Below are 18144 nucleotides of genomic sequence, written 5' to 3' on the forward strand. Positions count from 1 at the left end.
TTTTTTGTAACAGTTTTAAAAACAAACGATAAATGTAAGCATTATCCTGTTATAGCTTGCATTCTATATTGTGTTTTGGAAAAAGGTTGTCATAAACGTTACTTAATTCATAAAAAAATAATTTAAAAGAAAACACATTTTTATGCATATGTACATTTTTCCAGTTAAAAACATTTATTCTGTCACGTGGGGGTCGCATTTTAATGCGGGATCGTTCCTCCAACGCAAACATAGACACTCCGGACAACAACTAAAAGGTAAGAATGATTTAAAAACAAAACACTGGTACAAAAACAGACGAAAAGAAACGCGTGGCGAAAGCACAGAAGCTAATGCTAACACTAGCACAGGATCAGGTAACAAGAAATCTAGTAATTACCAACGAAACAGTTGCATACCGCAAACAAGGGACCAAGACCGACTGACGGGACAAGGCAGGCTTAAATAAGAAAGTAATTAACAAAAACAGGTGTGCGTCTGGAACCCTCAGCAGGTGAAATTAATATGTTGCCATGGTGACCAAACTGACTCACAAAAAGGTACACAAACAACAAAGGGAGTCCAAACTAACAGAAAATAACTAAACTAAACATGATCCAGACTACGGATCATGACAATTCACTTTCTACTTTCCTTCATGGATCTAAACTTTACTGCTGCCGGTATTTGTATCAACATTTTTATTGTAATATTTTCAGAATGTATTTGTTCTATTTTTGGCCAAAGTAAGACAAAGAAAACAATCTGAAGTTGTCTTTATTTTTTGTTTTAATGTCATTATGATAATAGTCCGGCCCGCGTATGCAGATTTTCCTCCATGCTTACTTCCTCCAACTAAAATTAGTTTGACAGCCCTGGTCTAATAGCTTTGCGTGGGCTATCAACTTTGCACGGGTTTTACTAAACCTTTATGCAAACGTTTAGTAAAGATGTGATATGATGAGAACCAATTCACAATTTCTAGTTGTTCGTTTGCAAGCCGTTCCCTGCGCAGTTCAATACTGTGGAAGTCACTTACTCCTCGTTCCACGATTACACACGTCGCAGTTGCCAGGCGTGCCGTTTCAACCAAGTTTTTTCATGTTCATGTAACAAGTCAACAATCTTTTCAAATGTTTTCTCTCTCCATTCTCTCCCATCCCTTTCCTTCACTGGCCGCTCACAGTTAAAGACAACAGATGATTAGATTACCACGTACCACCTGTGAAATCTAATCACCTGCCAGCTGTGTCTCGCCGTCAGCACATGCCCCGCTCCTCTCCGATGGTGCTACGCCCTCAAACCATCGACAGAGGCGGTGACCTTTGCTCCTGCAGGCGCGCTGGTCACACTCTCCTTCCACAAATACATTTGAACATTGTAAGGATTTAAGGCTTCCGGTCCTTGTATGCTTAAATCGCTATGTTTGGCTCTTGGCACATTTGCACTTCAGCTCTTTGAGGGAAATGGTTGGTAACCCTGCTTTAGTGATATTTTTACTTTCTACTATACTATGGTACATTATTAGTCTACATTATACCTTTTGTTTTCGCCCTCTTTTTGTGCCCTTTGTCAGAGTTGCCACTGACAGTTTGTTTGTGTTTTAGTTTCTCCTCTGTGTGTTTAGTATTTCCTGTCCTTAGTTCCTGTCTAGTGCTCTTATTTTGGTTCAGCTTCCTGTTTGTCTCCCTGTGTCCTGTTTTCACTTAGTTGGGGCTGATTGGCATCTGGACACACCTGATGTCAATCGGCCAGCTCCTATTTTACCTGCTTTGTTCCTCCAGTCAGTGCTGCATCATTGTATTGTCATTCGGACTTGTCGTTGCCATATGTTGCTCTTGTCGTGTCGATGTGATTCTTTTCAGTTATTACCTGTCGTTCTACATTTTGTTCTGGTCGTCGTAGCGGTAAGCTGTTCTTGTTAGCCATTAGTTATTTCCAGTTTTTCTGTTTGCTATCCACTAGCTTCCATGCTAAAGTTCCTTTTTGTTTTCTAGCTTCCAGTGCTAGCTCCCTTAGTTTGTTATTACGCCCACATGCGTGCTTTTTGTTTGTTCTTGTTTAGTTTTACTTAAATCATGTTTTCATATTCTATGCCTGCCTCCGTCTCTGCATCTTTGGGTTCGACCACAAATAACTCTGACACCCTTGTGTGCATTATCCTTTCCATCCTTTGTAACTGGGCTACTGTGTGGAACAATTTCCCTTGTGGCTCAATAAAGTTTGTCCAATTCTAAGTTTCACAAAATCCTTTTGGTTGTCTTTGTTGTTGTATACAAATTTCAGTAAAAGCAACTTAAGAAAAAAATCAGCAGAGAAAAAAAGAACAATTTTCCCCACTGTACCTGAAGGAAATGAACAAAGGTGTTGAAGTTCGTTGGTTGGTGTAGTTTCGCTGAGACAAATGATCTGCTTTAGACTCCTTTGTTCTTTCACGCCTCTCCTTTGGTCTGGCCGAAATGGTCTGTCGGGATCGACTTGGATCGCTGTTAGGATGAAAAGTTGAAAGTCACATCCAGTAGAATATTTTTTGCCTGGTCGCTTTTGTTTTATCACCAAAACTCGTCAACTGCGAACCCTGGGATGTGGAAACACTAGGCACACCATACAGTGGTCGACAAAAAATTGTAAGGCACACAGACTAACGACCATTCACATGGACAATTTAGAGCACAGGTGTCAACCTCAAGGCCCGGGGGCCGTATCTGGCCCGTTAAATCATTTTATATGGCACGCGAACACCTAGGAAAATATGCATCAATGAAATACCCTATCTTTTCAGACCAAATGCATTTGTTCTTTCCATTTTGACAACAATATATATATATATGCACTGCATGAAATTGCATACCTTTTAAAATGTAAATATTATGCAATATTGCAACAAATAATATATTACCATAGTTTCCACATTTTTATTTGTTAAAAAAAACTTCAATATCTGCTTGACTTAGTCTTCAAAGCAAATTGTACACTGTAAAAAGGACAATAGATATTACATTAAAATTACGATGTTTTTTTTTACAGCATATTCAAGTGAAAACTGTAAAGTAAAAAAAACTACCACTGTATATACGATAAAATGTTGTCATTTTTTTACTGTACAATTTGTTGTACAGTTTTTTGTATCAGTTGTTAGTGTCCATCTATCCATCTTCTTCCGCTTATCTGAGGTCGGGTCACGGGGGCAGCAGCCAAAGCAGGGAAGAACAGATTTCCCTCTCCCCAGCCACTTCGTCCAGCTCCTCCCGGGGGATCCAAAGGCGTTCCCAGGCCAGCCGGCAGAAAGTCTTCCTACCGGTCGGACGTGCCCTAAACAACTCCCTAGGGAGGCATTCAGGTGGCATCCTGACCAGATGCCCGAACCACCTCATCTGGCTCCTCTCGATGTGGAGGAGCAGCGGCTTTACTTTGAGCTCCTCCCGGATGACAGAGCTTCTCACCCTATCTCTAAGGGAGAGTCCTGCCACCCGGCAGAGGAAACTAATTCATAACCCAAAGCTCATGACCATAGGCGAAGATGGGAACGTAGCTCAACCGGTAAATTGAGAGCTTTGCTTTCCAGCTCAGCTCCTTCATCACCACAACAGATCGATGCAGCGTCTGCCTTACTGCTACTGTAAATCAAGGATCGGCGACCTTCACCACTCAAAGAGCCATTTCGATCCGTTACACAAAATGAGGAAGACAATGGGAGCCGCAACTATTCTCGCCAATATCTGCTGGTAGTCGCCCAGATGACGAGAATAAGGGCATGCTATGAAGCCATTGCCTTAAACACCTTCTACAACATGTGCAAACTGCTTGCCAGCACAGCAACATGTTGTGAGAGGCTTCCGCAGATGCACGCACACGACTGGAAGGCCTACTGGGTGACACAGAGTACACTGACGGTTGTGATATAAACAACTTTAACACTCCTATTAATATGCGCCCCATTGTGAACCCACCCAAAAAAAGAATGCCAAACACATTTCGGGAGAAATTCCTCACAGTAACACAACATAAAAGCAACACAACAAATACCCAGAATCCTTTGCATCCATGACAATTCCTGACTATGTTATACACACCACAAGCACCAAACCCCGCCCACCTCAACCACGCAGGGAGGGGGGGGGGTGTTTGTTGCTCGCGGGGTGTATAACATAGTCAGAAATTGTCATGGATGCAAAGGATTCTGGGTATTTGTTGTGTTGCGTTTATGTTGTGTTACTGTGAGGATATTCTCCCGAAATGTGTTTGTCATTCTTCTTTTGTGTGGGTTCACAATGTGGCGCATAGTAGTAGGAGTGTTAAAGTTGTTTATATCACAACTCTCAGTGTACTCTGTGTCACCCAGTATGTCTTGCAATCTCATACATGTGCCGATAGAAGCAGTAAAATGCATGTGCCCGGTCGGCACGCAAATAGCATTTCATGAATGGCGGGCACGATGACGTTCAAGACGACGTTATGAGTAATATCATCACGGCATGCCCTTAATATTGTAGTCCGAGTGAAAATTGGAGAACGTTGATTCCGGGTGAAGTCCAGGAGAGGCATTGAAATTTCGGAATCTCCCCGCAACAATCTCGGGGGTCGGCGATTGTGCAGCTGAGCCGCATCAGAGTTGCCAAAGAGCCGCATGCGGCTCCGGAGCCGCGGGTTGCCGATCCCTGCTGTAAATGGAAAAATGGTACCACAGTTATTTTATAGTAACAAACTGGCAGCTCAGTTGCCAGAATTAAAAAAAAATGTGATACTCTTATTCCATCCATCCATCCATCCATTTTCTACCGCTTATTCCCTTTCGGGGTCGCGGGGGGCGCTGGCGCCTATCTCAGCTACAATCGGGCGGAAGGCGGGGTACACCCTGGACAAGTTGCCACCTCATCGCAGGGCCAACACAGATAGACAGACAACATTCACACTCACATTCACACACTAGGGAAAATTTTAGTGTTGCCAATCAACCTATCCCCAGGTGCATGTCTTTGGAAGTGGGAGGAAGCCGGAGTACCCGGAGGGAACCCACGCATTCACGGGGAGAACATGCAAACTCCACACAGAAAGATCCTCAGCCTGGAATTGAACCCAGGACTGCAGGACCTTCGTATTGTGAGGCAGACGCACTAACCCCTCTGCCACCGTGAAGCCATACTCTTATTCTATTTACAGTAATATTTTGAACAAACTACCTTAGATTTTACTGTTGGGTTCTGGCAACAAAGCTACCATTATTTTACCGTATAATCACTGTGGTATCATTTTAAAATGGTAACTAAACAGTGGGTACTTTTTTCCCCATCTACTGTAATATAATGTTTAAAAAAAGTGTAGATTTTACCTAAAAAAAATGGTGACCAAAATTTTACTGTGATATACATAGATTTTTTACCATGTACGTAAAAAAATATATTTCATAATAAAATGCATAGGAAATCCATAAATTATCCACTGTTAAATGCAGCCCTCTAGTGGCAGCCATAACTCCGACTTGGCCCTCGATGTAAAGAAGTTTAACGCCCCTGATTTAGAGTGTCCAATTAAACTGACACGCATGTTTTAGGAATTTAGGAGGAAGCTGGATCACAGGGAGAAAATCTCACACACACACAAGGGGAACATGCCTCTTAAGGTCTCATTATTAGTAGGGGTCTCTCAATACAACGTTTTCACTTTTGATATGATACCAATAGTGGAGCCTCGGGTGAATGTCGATACCGACATCGATCTGATACGATACCAGCACAAATCATACGTACTTCAATCATTTTGAAGTGGGGAATGTTAGAAAAGGTTTGATCGAACAGAGAACAATGGTAGGTATGACAAATACTAACCTAATTGGAATTTGATATATATTGTATATATTACATACAAATATAATATAGTAATATAATATTTCAGTATATATGATATACTGTATATATAATATGTACATTTTACTGTGGAGGGGGGCGTGGCCTGCGGACCTGCAGCGAAGCGAGGTGTGGCAGGACCGGCTTCAAGATCAGCGATGAGCATGGATGGCCCACCTGGGCCTGCATGTCTAATCACCTGTCACTCTGTTAAAAGACAGCAGCGGGGTACACCCTGGACAAGTCGCCATCTCATTGCAGGGCCAACACAGATAGACAGACAACATTCACACTCACATTCACACACTAGGGCCAATTTAGTGTTGCCAATCAACCTATCCCCAGGTGCATGTTTTTGGAAGTGGGAGGAAGCCCACGCAGTCACGGGGAGGACATGCAAACTCCACACAGAAAGATCCCGAGCCTGGGATTGAACCCAGGACTACTCAGGACCTTCGTATTGTGAGGCAGACACACTAACCCCTCTTCCACCGTGCTGCCCGTCTAAGTGACTACTTTAACAAAAATAATAAGAGTGGATGTAGAGTAGCAGAACAAGTCAGAGGCCCCAGGGGGCCCGATTAACCCAAACAATAAAGCTCATCAAGCATCATTGTACAACATACACATGCCTCACTGGGTTTACCATTGACAAGCTTTAACCAGGTTTTTAACATTTAACCAGCCAGCCATTTACGCAAAATTTTGCATTTAACCAACATTTATTCATTGTCTCACTTTTGCCACAGCATCACGTTCACAGGAAGTAGAACAATTATTAAAGGGGATCTGAACTTTTAATTTAATTTTGCCTATCATTAACAATCCTTATGTAAGAAACACTTATGATTTTCTTTTTTAATGCATTCTAAGTCATAAATAAACAAAAAACCCAAATATTCTAATTCTAACAATGGAGTCAACAGGAGTGCCCCTATTACGCCCACAAAATATTGCAATATTACATAATATACCCAAAAGTCATTGTTTAGATGTTAATACATCTTTGGAGGGGGCGTGGTCCGCGCGGTTCCTTCGGGAAGGGCGTGTGCATGGGCCGGCTACGAAGCAGCTGACAGGGGAGTGGATTCCCCAGCTGAAGCGGGTTATCTAATCAACTGACTCCTTTATTAGCAGCGCCGAGCCCATGGAAAGAGAAGAAAGCAGGAGGCCGCGAGCGAAAGCCAATCCTATGATGCCCGCAAAACAAAACAAAAATAAAACTAAATTGCATTCTGAACTACGGGTCCCGTCATATATCCACCACAGAGAGCCCACACCAACAAAGCTTGTTACATCTCTTTGAAACAGGCTGTAAAAATGCACATTCTCTGAAAATATGTAAATGGTGCATGTCTTTGGAAATGGATAACTGATTTAAACATTTTAAGACGCGTCATAGAATTATATTTACGTCCTTTCCTAAAATAAGCTGAGTCAATTTAACATCTGGAATACATTGTATTTTACAACCCCTCAGTTGTTTAAAATGGACACAGTAAGTTAAGCTAATAAAGTGTCAGGCAGCTGAAAGAACTCTTACTCATTTACTGTGGGAATGTCAGTAAATAAGAGTTGTGGTCTTCTGAGAATTGCCTTGTCTACCCTAAGACACCAGAGGTCAGTAGTAATATGGAGCTCCAAAAAGGAGAGGCTGTGGGGCTAAAATGATTTATGACCCCCAGAAGAGGGGGAGGGGAGGAAGGGGGGGTTATGACCACCACAGTAAGTGGCCGTGGCTTCTACGTTGCACCAGTTCGGGGGGAGCTATTGGTGGGATGATGTCTCAATCATAAGGCGCAGCCTAAACCGGAAATCGGAAGTATACGTCATATCGGGCCGTCGATTTTTAGTTCATACATCGTAGTTGCCACAATAATTCCTTTAATTAAAATCATGACGTATTAAGTTGCATGATGTGGACACTGGATACTTTCTGATACACCTCTGCCTTGGAGATTTTGCATGGGTGAGTAACAATATTTTGTTAATTGTTTATATTGACAAATATTGTGTTTTAGACTGCACTACTTATTGTACACTTATTATACACTTATTACATACGTCTAGCTTGCGTGCTTAGCTGTTGTGTAGCTGTTAGGGCCTAGTAGCCAACAGCCTACCATGTTTATGTTAGAATATTGCAATATTACAAAATATTAAATCTAGATTTTAACTGGCTGTCCAGCTTTGCACAAGTAGACGCACAGGGGTGCTTGTATCTGATCTTTTTTCATGCAAGCCGATAGAATCCCTTGTTTTTTTTTCTGATATCCGACTGATATCGATATCGAAACGGGACATTCATAAATTTCAGCACACGAAAACACTCTTAAGTACAAACTCCAAAACCAGTGAAGTTGGCACGTTGTGTAAATCGTAAATAAAAACAAAATACAATGATATGCAAAAACTTTTTAACCTACACATATGTGGTCCTCTCCAAGGTTTCTCATAGTCATCATGGTCGACGTCCCACCGGGGTGAGTTTTTACTTGCCTTTATGTGGGCCCCACAGAGGATGTCGTTGTGGTTTGTGCAGCCCTTTGAGGCACTTGTGATTCAGGGCTATATAAATAAACATCGATTGATTGATATATTCAATTGAATAGACTGCAAAGACAAGACACTTAACGTTAGAACTGGAAAACTTTATTCATTCACAAACGGATGATATTACGGCCCTTTCAATCCCCTCAGGCGGTACTGAATCAAATAGCAACATCAGTGTGTAAGAGATATTACCACAAGGGCTCAGGAACACTTCAGAAAACCACGGTCAATAACTACAATTCGCCACTACATATGTAAGTGCAAGCTAGAACTCTACTATGCAAAGCAAAAGCTATTTATCATCAACACCCAGAAATGCTGCTGGCTTCGCTGGGCCCAAGCTCATCTAGGATGGACTCACGCAAAGTGAAAAAGTGTTTTGTGGTCCGACGAGTCCACATTTCAAATTATTTTTGGAAACTGTGGACGTCGTGTCCTCCGGACTAAAGAAGACAAGAACCATCCAGATTGTTATAGGCGCAAAGTTCAAAAGCCAGCATTTGTGATGGTATGGAGGTGTATTAGTGCCCAAGGCATGGGTAACTTACACATCTGTGAAGGCACCATTAATGCTGAAAGTTACATACAGGTTTTGGAGCAACATATGTTGCCATCCAAGCAACGTTATCATGTACGCCCCTGCTTATTTCAACAAAACAATGTCAAACCACGTGTTACAACAGCGTGGCTTCAAGGTAAAAGAGTGTGGGTACTAGACTGGCCTGCCTGTAGTCCAGACCTGTCTCCCATTGAAAATGTGTGGCGCAATATGAAGCCTAAAATATGACAACGGAGACCCCGGACTGTTGAACAACTTAAGCTGTACATCAAGCAAGAATGGGAAAGAATTCCACCTGAAAAGCTTCAAAAATTGGTCTCCTCAGTTCCAAAACGTTTACTGAGTGTTGTCAAAAGCAAAGGCCATGTAACACAGTGGTAAAAATGCCCCTGTGCCAAGTTGTTTGCAAAGTTGATGATTATTTGCAAAAAAAAAAAAAAGTTTTCTCAATTCGAATATTAAATATATTGTCTTTGCAGTCTATTTAATTAAATGTAAGTTGAAAAGGATTTGAAAATCATTGTATTCTGTTTTTATTTACAAATTACACAATATGCCAACTTCCCTGGTTTTGGGTTTTTATATATTCCACATCAAATCATGCAGGGGGAAAACCAAAGTACCTGTTCATGTGTAACCAAATTCCTTAGTAGTCATGTCTGAAATAAAATACATGAAATAACAATAATAATGCTAATAATAATGTATGACATCACTGCATTTAGGATGTTTCAGGAGATCGATACTTTGCAGAAAAATAGAAGACAAGTCTGTTTTTATACATCATCGTTGCAGCTGTCATGTCACACACTCACTTGTGAATCACTGCCTGTCTGGATTTCAGTGTTTTAAGAGCGTCGCCGCTGCAACAGTTAGACGCCGGGGCGGATGACGGACTTGGAGAGGAACAAGATGGGGAGTCGTCGTACTGGACACTTTGTGTGTCTTCAGATGCCGTCTGGGCTGGCGATACAAAGGGCATCGGTTAAATGAGACAACATTATTTAAGATAAGAAAACAAATATTAATGCTGATTTGATAATTGAATAAAATCAGGATGAAAAGAAGTCACAAACTCACCAGTTTCACTGTCAATCCTGGTAGTATCTGCCTGACTGACCCACTGGCCTTGTCTGCTCTCATCCTGACAAGATATTCCCGACTCTTGTTGGAGGTATTCTCTGTGTTTTGTTGTTGTGGAGCTGCATGAACGCGATGAGCCCAAAGGTGGTGAGGAAGTATGATTCTTGTGAGGTTTTACTGAGCACACCTCCTGATGTCCGGAAACACTGGCACGCCTTGGATAAAACATAAAAAACAATAGTTGACTAGGTGTTTGTCGCTACTGCTGCCTCAGGATGGAAAGGTGCTTTGTGAAGAAAATATAAATTATTAATATGGATTAATAATATGATAACCTTTAAAAAGAGCAGCGGGAATAAAAAGCCCAAAGCACACATAAAGGAGAAATGGTTGTACTGAAAAGTTGGACATCCTTCTATTCACTATCTAAACATGAATGGTGTATGTTTTATATGAATGAGTGCATGAGGCGAGCTGTATGGTACAGCAAAGTGCACACAAAACATCTGTGCTGCAGAGAGCTGGGTTAGACCGACTCACCTATTTGAGGTTTTCTGGCGGAGAGAGCTGGAAGCCAAACCCGGCGTCTGATGACTTGTCTCCGAACCGACAAACCCACTATCTGTCCCTGGCGAGACGATCCTATCCTGCTCAACACAACACATTTGACATAATCACTGGGTGTGGTTGTACATTGTTTATCTTCATTTCAATTTTAATTATGAAAAGTAAGAACATGGTTAAATTATTATCAGTGGAACATTGTTGACTGTGGGTTGAGTCATGTTTACATCCAGGGTCTAAAACTTAATTCACCTTGGAGCTGCTCGATGTAGTAGAGTCTGGATGAGGTGGACAAAGTATTTGCTTCAGAATCACATTTCAACCCCATGGCTTAAATTTGCTTTGCTTTCAGGACCCTGTGCTACGGTAGGCATTAAGTCAACAATTTAATGTAAAAAATTTATATTTTGATACTGTTTGAGAAATGACATGAAACCATGTGTGCATCACAAATATTATTTATTTAACACACAAACCTTATGCTTAGGTAAGGCTAATTGGAAAAATATGTACCAAGCCAATAAACTGCAAAATATGGGACTCATATATAGCATGAAATAAACTCAATAAATGTACAATTATTAACAATTATGTTGTGCTAAAATACATGATCTAAATCAACAATGAATATGTTTCTTAACTAAACTTTCAATAAAATTAAAGTGCAAATGAAAATACAGCTTCATCACTTAAATCATAATTTTTGCGCTTAAGTAACTTCTTTAGGACTTTTGCTCCAGTGGTGAAAAAGTGTATTACAACTGAGTACCGCTGCGGCCCATATGGACAACACCTGGGAAACAAATATTTTTTTAACAGCCCCCAGGGGGCACTTGCAGATGAGCCCCGGCAGAGAGTATGTATAGAGAGAGTATAGACAACTAAATCACAGGCGCCATGTTAAGACACCAAGTGTGTGATGCAGGTACTAACTGTGAGCGTGCGCTCCAGAATCCAGACACAAGAAATTGCAGGTTTTTTTAAATGTAGACAATGTTTATTATATATCTTCCATATGAAAACATCCATCCATCCATCCATTTTCTACCGCTTATTCCCTTTCGGGGTCGCGGGGGGCGCTGGCGCCTATCTCAGCTACAATCGGGCGGAAGGCGGGGTACACCCTGGACAAGTCGCCAACTCATCGCAGGGCCAACACAGATAGACAGACAACATTCACACTCACATTCACACACTAGGGCCAATTTAGTGTTGCCAATCAACCTATCCCCAGGTGCATGTCTTTGGAAGTGGGAGGAAGCCGGAGTACCCGGAGGGAACCCACGCATTCACGGGGAGAACATGCAAACTCCACACAGAAATATCCCGAGCCTGGATTTGAACCCAGGACTGCAGGAACTTCGTATTGTGAGGCAGACGCACTAACCCCTCTCCTACCGTGAACGTCATTAAAAAAAACGACAGCGGACACTAAAACGCATCATTTAATTTATTTTAATCAGCCCTTTATGTCATCTAGCGGCTATAAAATTATAAAATTATATTGCTGAATTGACCATATGTCTAATATTTCATTTTTGACAGTCCATACGTATTGACTAGCATACATAGGATGGAGCTGCATCACAATTGATTTTTACCACTTGAAAACATTGCCAAAATCAGAGGAATAATGGCTAAATCATACTTAGAAACACTAATCCATGCCTTTGTCACATGCGGGTTAGACTACTGTAATGGCCTTCTTACTGGGCTTTCTAAACGAGCAGTAAAGCAGCTGCAGTACATCCAAAATGCTGCTGCTCAAGTCCTGACTAGAACCAGGAAATACGACCATATTAGCTTAGTGCTTAGGTCACTGCACTGACTTCCTGTTGGTCAGGGAATAGAATATAAAACAGCTCTCCTTGTGTACAAGTCATTTCATGGTCAGAAGTACATCTCTGACATATTAGAGCCATAGGAACCATCTCAAGCTCTGAGAACTTCAGGGAGCGATCTCCTGCTGGTGCCTAGAGTCGGGACTAAACATGGTAAAATTGTGTTTCAGTTTTATGCTCCTAAAATCAGAAGATGTGAGAGGGGCCTCAATATTGGCAATGTTCAAATTCAGCTTGAAAACACTTATATTTAATTGTGCACATGACGAATGAAAGTATTTTATCTACAGTATTCGATTGATTTGAATTTGAATTAATTATGATTGTTTTTATGTTGATTGTATATTCTGATTTTAATTTGAAATCTAATTTTATACTTTTTATTTTACTTTTCATTTCCTGTAAATGACTTTAAAGTGCCTTATATACCATTTGTGCGCTATAAATAAACTTGCCTAATTGAGCAGAACAAAGTGTAATGACAAGATTGTTTTGTCATATTGAAATGAAGAACTCTAGTGTTGTTAAACATACCTCACTGTACTGTAAGTGTAATCGATGGATAATGAAGTGTTGTGTTGCTGGTGTGGAAAGAGCGGAGAGGAAACGTGTGTGTGAGTTTATACATTGTGCTGGAACTGAGCACACGCCTCAGACTCGGTGACTTTCTGTTTGAATGCTTCACAAATAGATTTTTTGTTTTTCTGCCTGGTTACTACCATTTGTCAGCAGCTGTGCCCTTATGGTACATGCCAGTAAGCATTTCTATTGCTGACCTGATAAAAAGCTCTCCTGATCTCATTGTGTGGTTTGGACCACTTCTTCTCAGATGCAGTAATGTCTCCAAGACTGCTCAAACTGCTGCTGCAGGAGTTGTCAATATTCTTTCTCCTCCTGTCATTAGCAGGGTGACTGACAGGTGTGGTGGAAGTCCTGTACAACATACATACAAGAACAGTATAACACTGGATGATGAATTAGGACAACAAATTATAAAAAATCAAAACCCAAACATGCAAAAAAAAGTGTACATACTGATTCACGTTGACTGCTTTTTTTTCACATTTTTGTTGGAGGTGAGCAGAATTCAGGTTCAAATCAGTTCCTTTCGTCTCGTCACTGCTGCTTTCAGTAATCTCTGTTGGATCAATAATATGTTGATTCTGGAAAAAAAGAAAAAATATGTAATGAGAACACCATACACACATTAAGTATATTCATACAATTACCAAAAAATAAAAACTTAAATGGTTTTATTGTATTTTCTCAATAGGTACTATGGAGTAGTCAGTGTACCGTTTGTTTAGCAGCAACTTAAATGATTCATAATGGCTGATAAAAATTTACTGAAACAAGCCAAAGTCGACATAGCACACTTAGACTTAGACACATTTTAATGATCCATAAATGATGGAAAAGATGATATGTACACAAGTGAGTACACTCTACATGTTCCTCCTGATTACTTCGCAGTCATGCTTTCCGCGTGGGATTCTTTGTTTCAGCCTTTGATAGCCAGGCCAGGGGTCGGCAACCCATAATGTTGAAAGGGCCATATTGGACCAAATATAAAAAATAAAAATCTGTCTGGAACCGCAAAAAAATAAAAATCTTATGTAAGTCTTATAATGAAGGCAACACATGATGTAAGTGTCTATATTAGCTACAATAGCCTACTATCAAAGGCTGGCGCAAACCTTCGTTGACAGAAATGTTACATTTTAATTTTTGTTCTACACATTTTTGCAACATTGGAAATCATTGTAACTTAATGAAGGCTTCTCACAGGATAAGATAACTTCTGTAAATTACTGGCTCAGAATGGCCAAAGGTATAGAAGTGTGTGTACAAGCTTAAAGAAACGGCAGGCTGTGTTCTTCTAATGGATTTATTACAATCTTTGCAAGCCGTGGTCTGGAATAACATGGCACACAAACAACTATGAGAAATGCAGCCAATATTACATACATAAAACGTTTGGTGGACAAAATGAGACAAAGGAGTAGTATAAAACATGTATTTATGTGGCAGTTTCAGAGAAAGTTGTACATGTAAACAAACTATGATGAGTTCAAGGATCGCTGAAATTAGTAGGACAAAACGGTGCTTGCCAAATCCTCTCATCAGTGAAGCATGTTTTTAACATAATCAGTGTTTTTTTCTAACAATTAGGAAGGTTTGTGTCATGTTTGTTCTCTTACAGAAAATATATATTTTTCTTCTTTATCCATTTTCACTCATCTCCTAAAGAGGTCCAGGGAGCCACTAGAGCCGCGGGTTACTGACCCCCGACCGAGGCAAATCAGTTTTTCACATGCATATGGCCCTAATCTGTCGTTTGCGCTCAAGTGTTTTTCTACAGGATTAAAGTTATGCACGTTTTTCTTTTTCGTATTCTCCCATCCAGCCTGTGGACACACTCACATTGCATGAGTATGGGAAAAGTGGTTAAGTCATGAAGGAAAACGGGCTTATTACTAATGACGCAGACTTTGCATCACACCTTTTTTTTTTTAATCCTGGATGATGAAATTTTACTATCACTTGTGAGTCTGAATGAAATATATAAAACTAAAATTTGATGGTTGCATGTTGGCTTCAACGTTCAACAAAAATCGTAGATTGAATGTTCTAGGATGTCCAAACACGGTTCATAGGCGCGGTTGTCTTCCGCTGTTGTTGCTTTTTTCTTCTCTTCCACTCAAGCAGACAAGACAATGATGTGTATTTAGATTTTGGATAGTTAATAAAGGAATAATACAGAGTGGAATTACTGTCTTTTTTACCTCATCTCAATGGATGTTTGCTGGTTTCTTAATTGGATCAATCAGAATAAATTTGACAGCTCTCTAGAAGTTTTTTTTTAAATAATTGTATTACTGTGCTGTACACTGCATTCAAACTTTAGGAGCAATATACTGTTTCACCTTCAATGGGCACTGGACTGATTGGAGCCTCAGAGGCAAATAGGAACAAAAGTACTTAAGTCCATGGGAGAACGTGAACAAATCTGTTAGCAGCAATCGCTATAAACAGGAAAGGTGTAGGATTAAAAAAAACAACGTATTTTTCATACTCCTTTTTTGACATGTTGAAATGTGAAACTGTAAATATGTGATTTACCACATTGTAGTTTTATGCACATGTCACATCTGAAAAAAAACAAACCAAAACCACAACTTTTGCCAATTTTTTCTGTAATACATCTATATGAAAAGTGTTGGCATCCGAAAAGCGAAGTACCGCTGTCATTTTAAAATGACAATCCACCCAAAGCCGTATGTTCTGTGGACTAGAGATCGGCGATATATCCTAAAATCTATTTAGTGGCTGCGGCTTATATACCAATACACGCTATTGTCTGGAAAACACTGTATATTGTAGGCCGTACTTATATTATGTATATTGTCAATATACCACCACTCCACTGGGGAAAAATACAATATAAATAGTAGGGGTGTGGAAAAAAATCAATCCGAATTTGAATCGCGATTCTCACGTTGTGCGATTTAGAATCGATTCCCTTTTTTTCTTTTTTTTTTTCTTTTTTTTATCAATCTAACAAAACAATACACAGCAATTCCATAAAAATGCAATGCAATTCCAAAACCAAACCTGACCCAGCAACACTCAGAACTGCAATAAACAGAGCAATTGAGAGAAGACACAAACACGACACTGAACAAAGCAAAAGTAGTGAAACAAAAATTTATATTATCAACAACAGTATCAATATTAGTTATAATTTCAGCATAGCAGTGATTAAAAATCCCTCATTGACATTATCATTAGACATTTATAAAAAGAAAAAAAAAGAACAATAGTGTCACAGTGGCTTACACTTGCATCGCATCTCATAAGCTTGACAACAGACTGTGTCCAATATTTTCACAAAGATAGAATAAGTCATATTTTTGGTTCCTTTAATAGTTAAAACAAATTTACATTATTGCAATCAGTTGATAAAACATTGTCCTTTACAATTATAAAAGCTTTTTACAAAAATCTACTACCCTGCTTGCATGTCAGCAGACTGGGGTAGATCCTGCTGAAATCCTATGTATTGAATGAATAGAGAATCCTTTTAAATCGGAAAAAAATCGTTTTTGAATCGAGAATCGTGTTGAATTGAAAAGAAAAAAGATTTTGAATCGAATCATGACCCCAAGAATCGATATTGAATCGAATCGTGGGACACCCAAAGATTCGCAGACCTAATAAATAGTATATCTATCTCATATAAATAATTTGTAGTTCAGCAAAAAAACACAAAAACTTAGAACAGTTTGAATATGCCTCATTCTGGGGGTGGGGGATTATGTTACCTCTGAGTGCAAACCATCAGAAGAGGATTTTGTGGCGGTTAAAGGAGGATTTCCGACATCAGCCCTCTGTTCCACCTTCTCCTTCAGCGCGTCCAGATGCAGCCCACATTGATAGATGAACTCCTCCAGTTCCCTAATATACACATAGGAATGTCAAATAGTGGGGACACTTTATGATTTCTTAACCATTCTTCTTTCAGGATGGAATGACTCATACATCATTAATCATGATTTTTAAAAACACAAGAATTGGATGCACACGTTTGAATTTATTTTGGATTTTTTAAAATTAAGTTACCAAAAGTTTAAAATGGGAGTTTTCCGATCAAAGTTTTATGCTGCCAGTTTCAATCATTCATGAGTGAGATGGACCGATAATAATCACTTGTATTCGTCACACCGCGTTGAGGGATGTCTTGTCTTGGTTTTTGCTATCTTGTGAATTGCCTGTTTTATTTTGAAAAGCAACTCCTCTTGTTTCAGATCACTGACCCTTCTTCTTGTGTCACCAGTCTGACGTCATCCCTGACCCCTGATTGTTTCCCCCGGTTTCCCATTACCCTCATGTTTCATATAAGCCCATGCCTCCCCTTGTTCTGTGCCAGATTGTCTCAAGCTTTCGTGCCTGTCTTGCTTCCATTTTTATGTCCATGCCTTGCCTCCTCCCACATCTATTTCCTTTGGATCCTGAAATCCCACGCTGTAATTTTGAGTTTAACTTTTTCTCCTTCTCAGAGTGAATTTTGTTATTTAGCCTTTGTTCAACCAAAGTGGTGAATTATTGTTTTCCTACTAATCTTTTCTTCTTCAAATTGCTTGAGTGATTTTTTGTTTACCTTTATTAGATAAAAGTTAAAAGTATAAATTTTTCATAGTCATTGTTTTCTTCCTCCTGTTGGAGCGTTTTATGTTAAGGTTCATTGCAGATACAACACAAATTATAGTTTGTTTTTGTTTTTGTATTTTCCTCCTTTTTAGGAGTGATTTTCAGTTGTTCCCTTTTTTTGGAACCTTTTTCGCTGAGCGTTTTTGTTATTTATAGATTTTGTATTACTCTGACTCTGGAGGTGAAAGAGTTGCCAAAATAAAAGCCCTACTAGAATCCCTACTCTGCATCTGTGTCCATTACTTAGTACAAGCCTGACAGTATTGAAACGTTTTAATGTATTTATACTGAATGCTACTTACAAGGTAACAATATTAACACAATATTTAAAGAATGATCCATTTCCTCTACACCCCTCTAAACAAAGTGTCATAAGGTTCAATGCGTTTGGACGTGAGCTTGCATGCAGTATTGGTTGCCTTTAAACACTGTGTCTGGCAATCTTTTTAACAATAAGCCATTTGTGATGTTACAGATTCACAGGGCTTTCAGTTCATGCTCTCTACCAGAC

At 39.8% G+C, this 18144-nt stretch overlaps 1 protein-coding gene across 1 annotated transcript in view; it reads right to left on the bottom strand.

The window, feature by feature from the left end:
- The window catches only part of LOC133536550 (uncharacterized), a 43959-nt gene that overhangs the window by 12861 nt on the left and 12954 nt on the right, over nt 1-18144 (bottom strand). Inside the window, exons 8-14 of the mRNA XM_061877179.1 lie at nt 16748-16880; nt 13458-13585; nt 13199-13355; nt 10558-10664; nt 10015-10232; nt 9750-9897; nt 2325-2465 (exon numbers count right to left, since the gene is read on the bottom strand). Coding sequence (XP_061733163.1) covers nt 2325-2465; nt 9750-9897; nt 10015-10232; nt 10558-10664; nt 13199-13355; nt 13458-13585; nt 16748-16880 — 1032 coding nt within the window. The remainder of the gene's footprint in view (nt 1-2324; nt 2466-9749; nt 9898-10014; nt 10233-10557; nt 10665-13198; nt 13356-13457; nt 13586-16747; nt 16881-18144) is intronic.

Source organism: Nerophis ophidion, linkage group LG17 (assembly GCF_033978795.1).
Source record: "Nerophis ophidion isolate RoL-2023_Sa linkage group LG17, RoL_Noph_v1.0, whole genome shotgun sequence".
In the NCBI taxonomy this organism is placed as follows: Eukaryota; Metazoa; Chordata; class Actinopteri; order Syngnathiformes; family Syngnathidae; genus Nerophis; species Nerophis ophidion.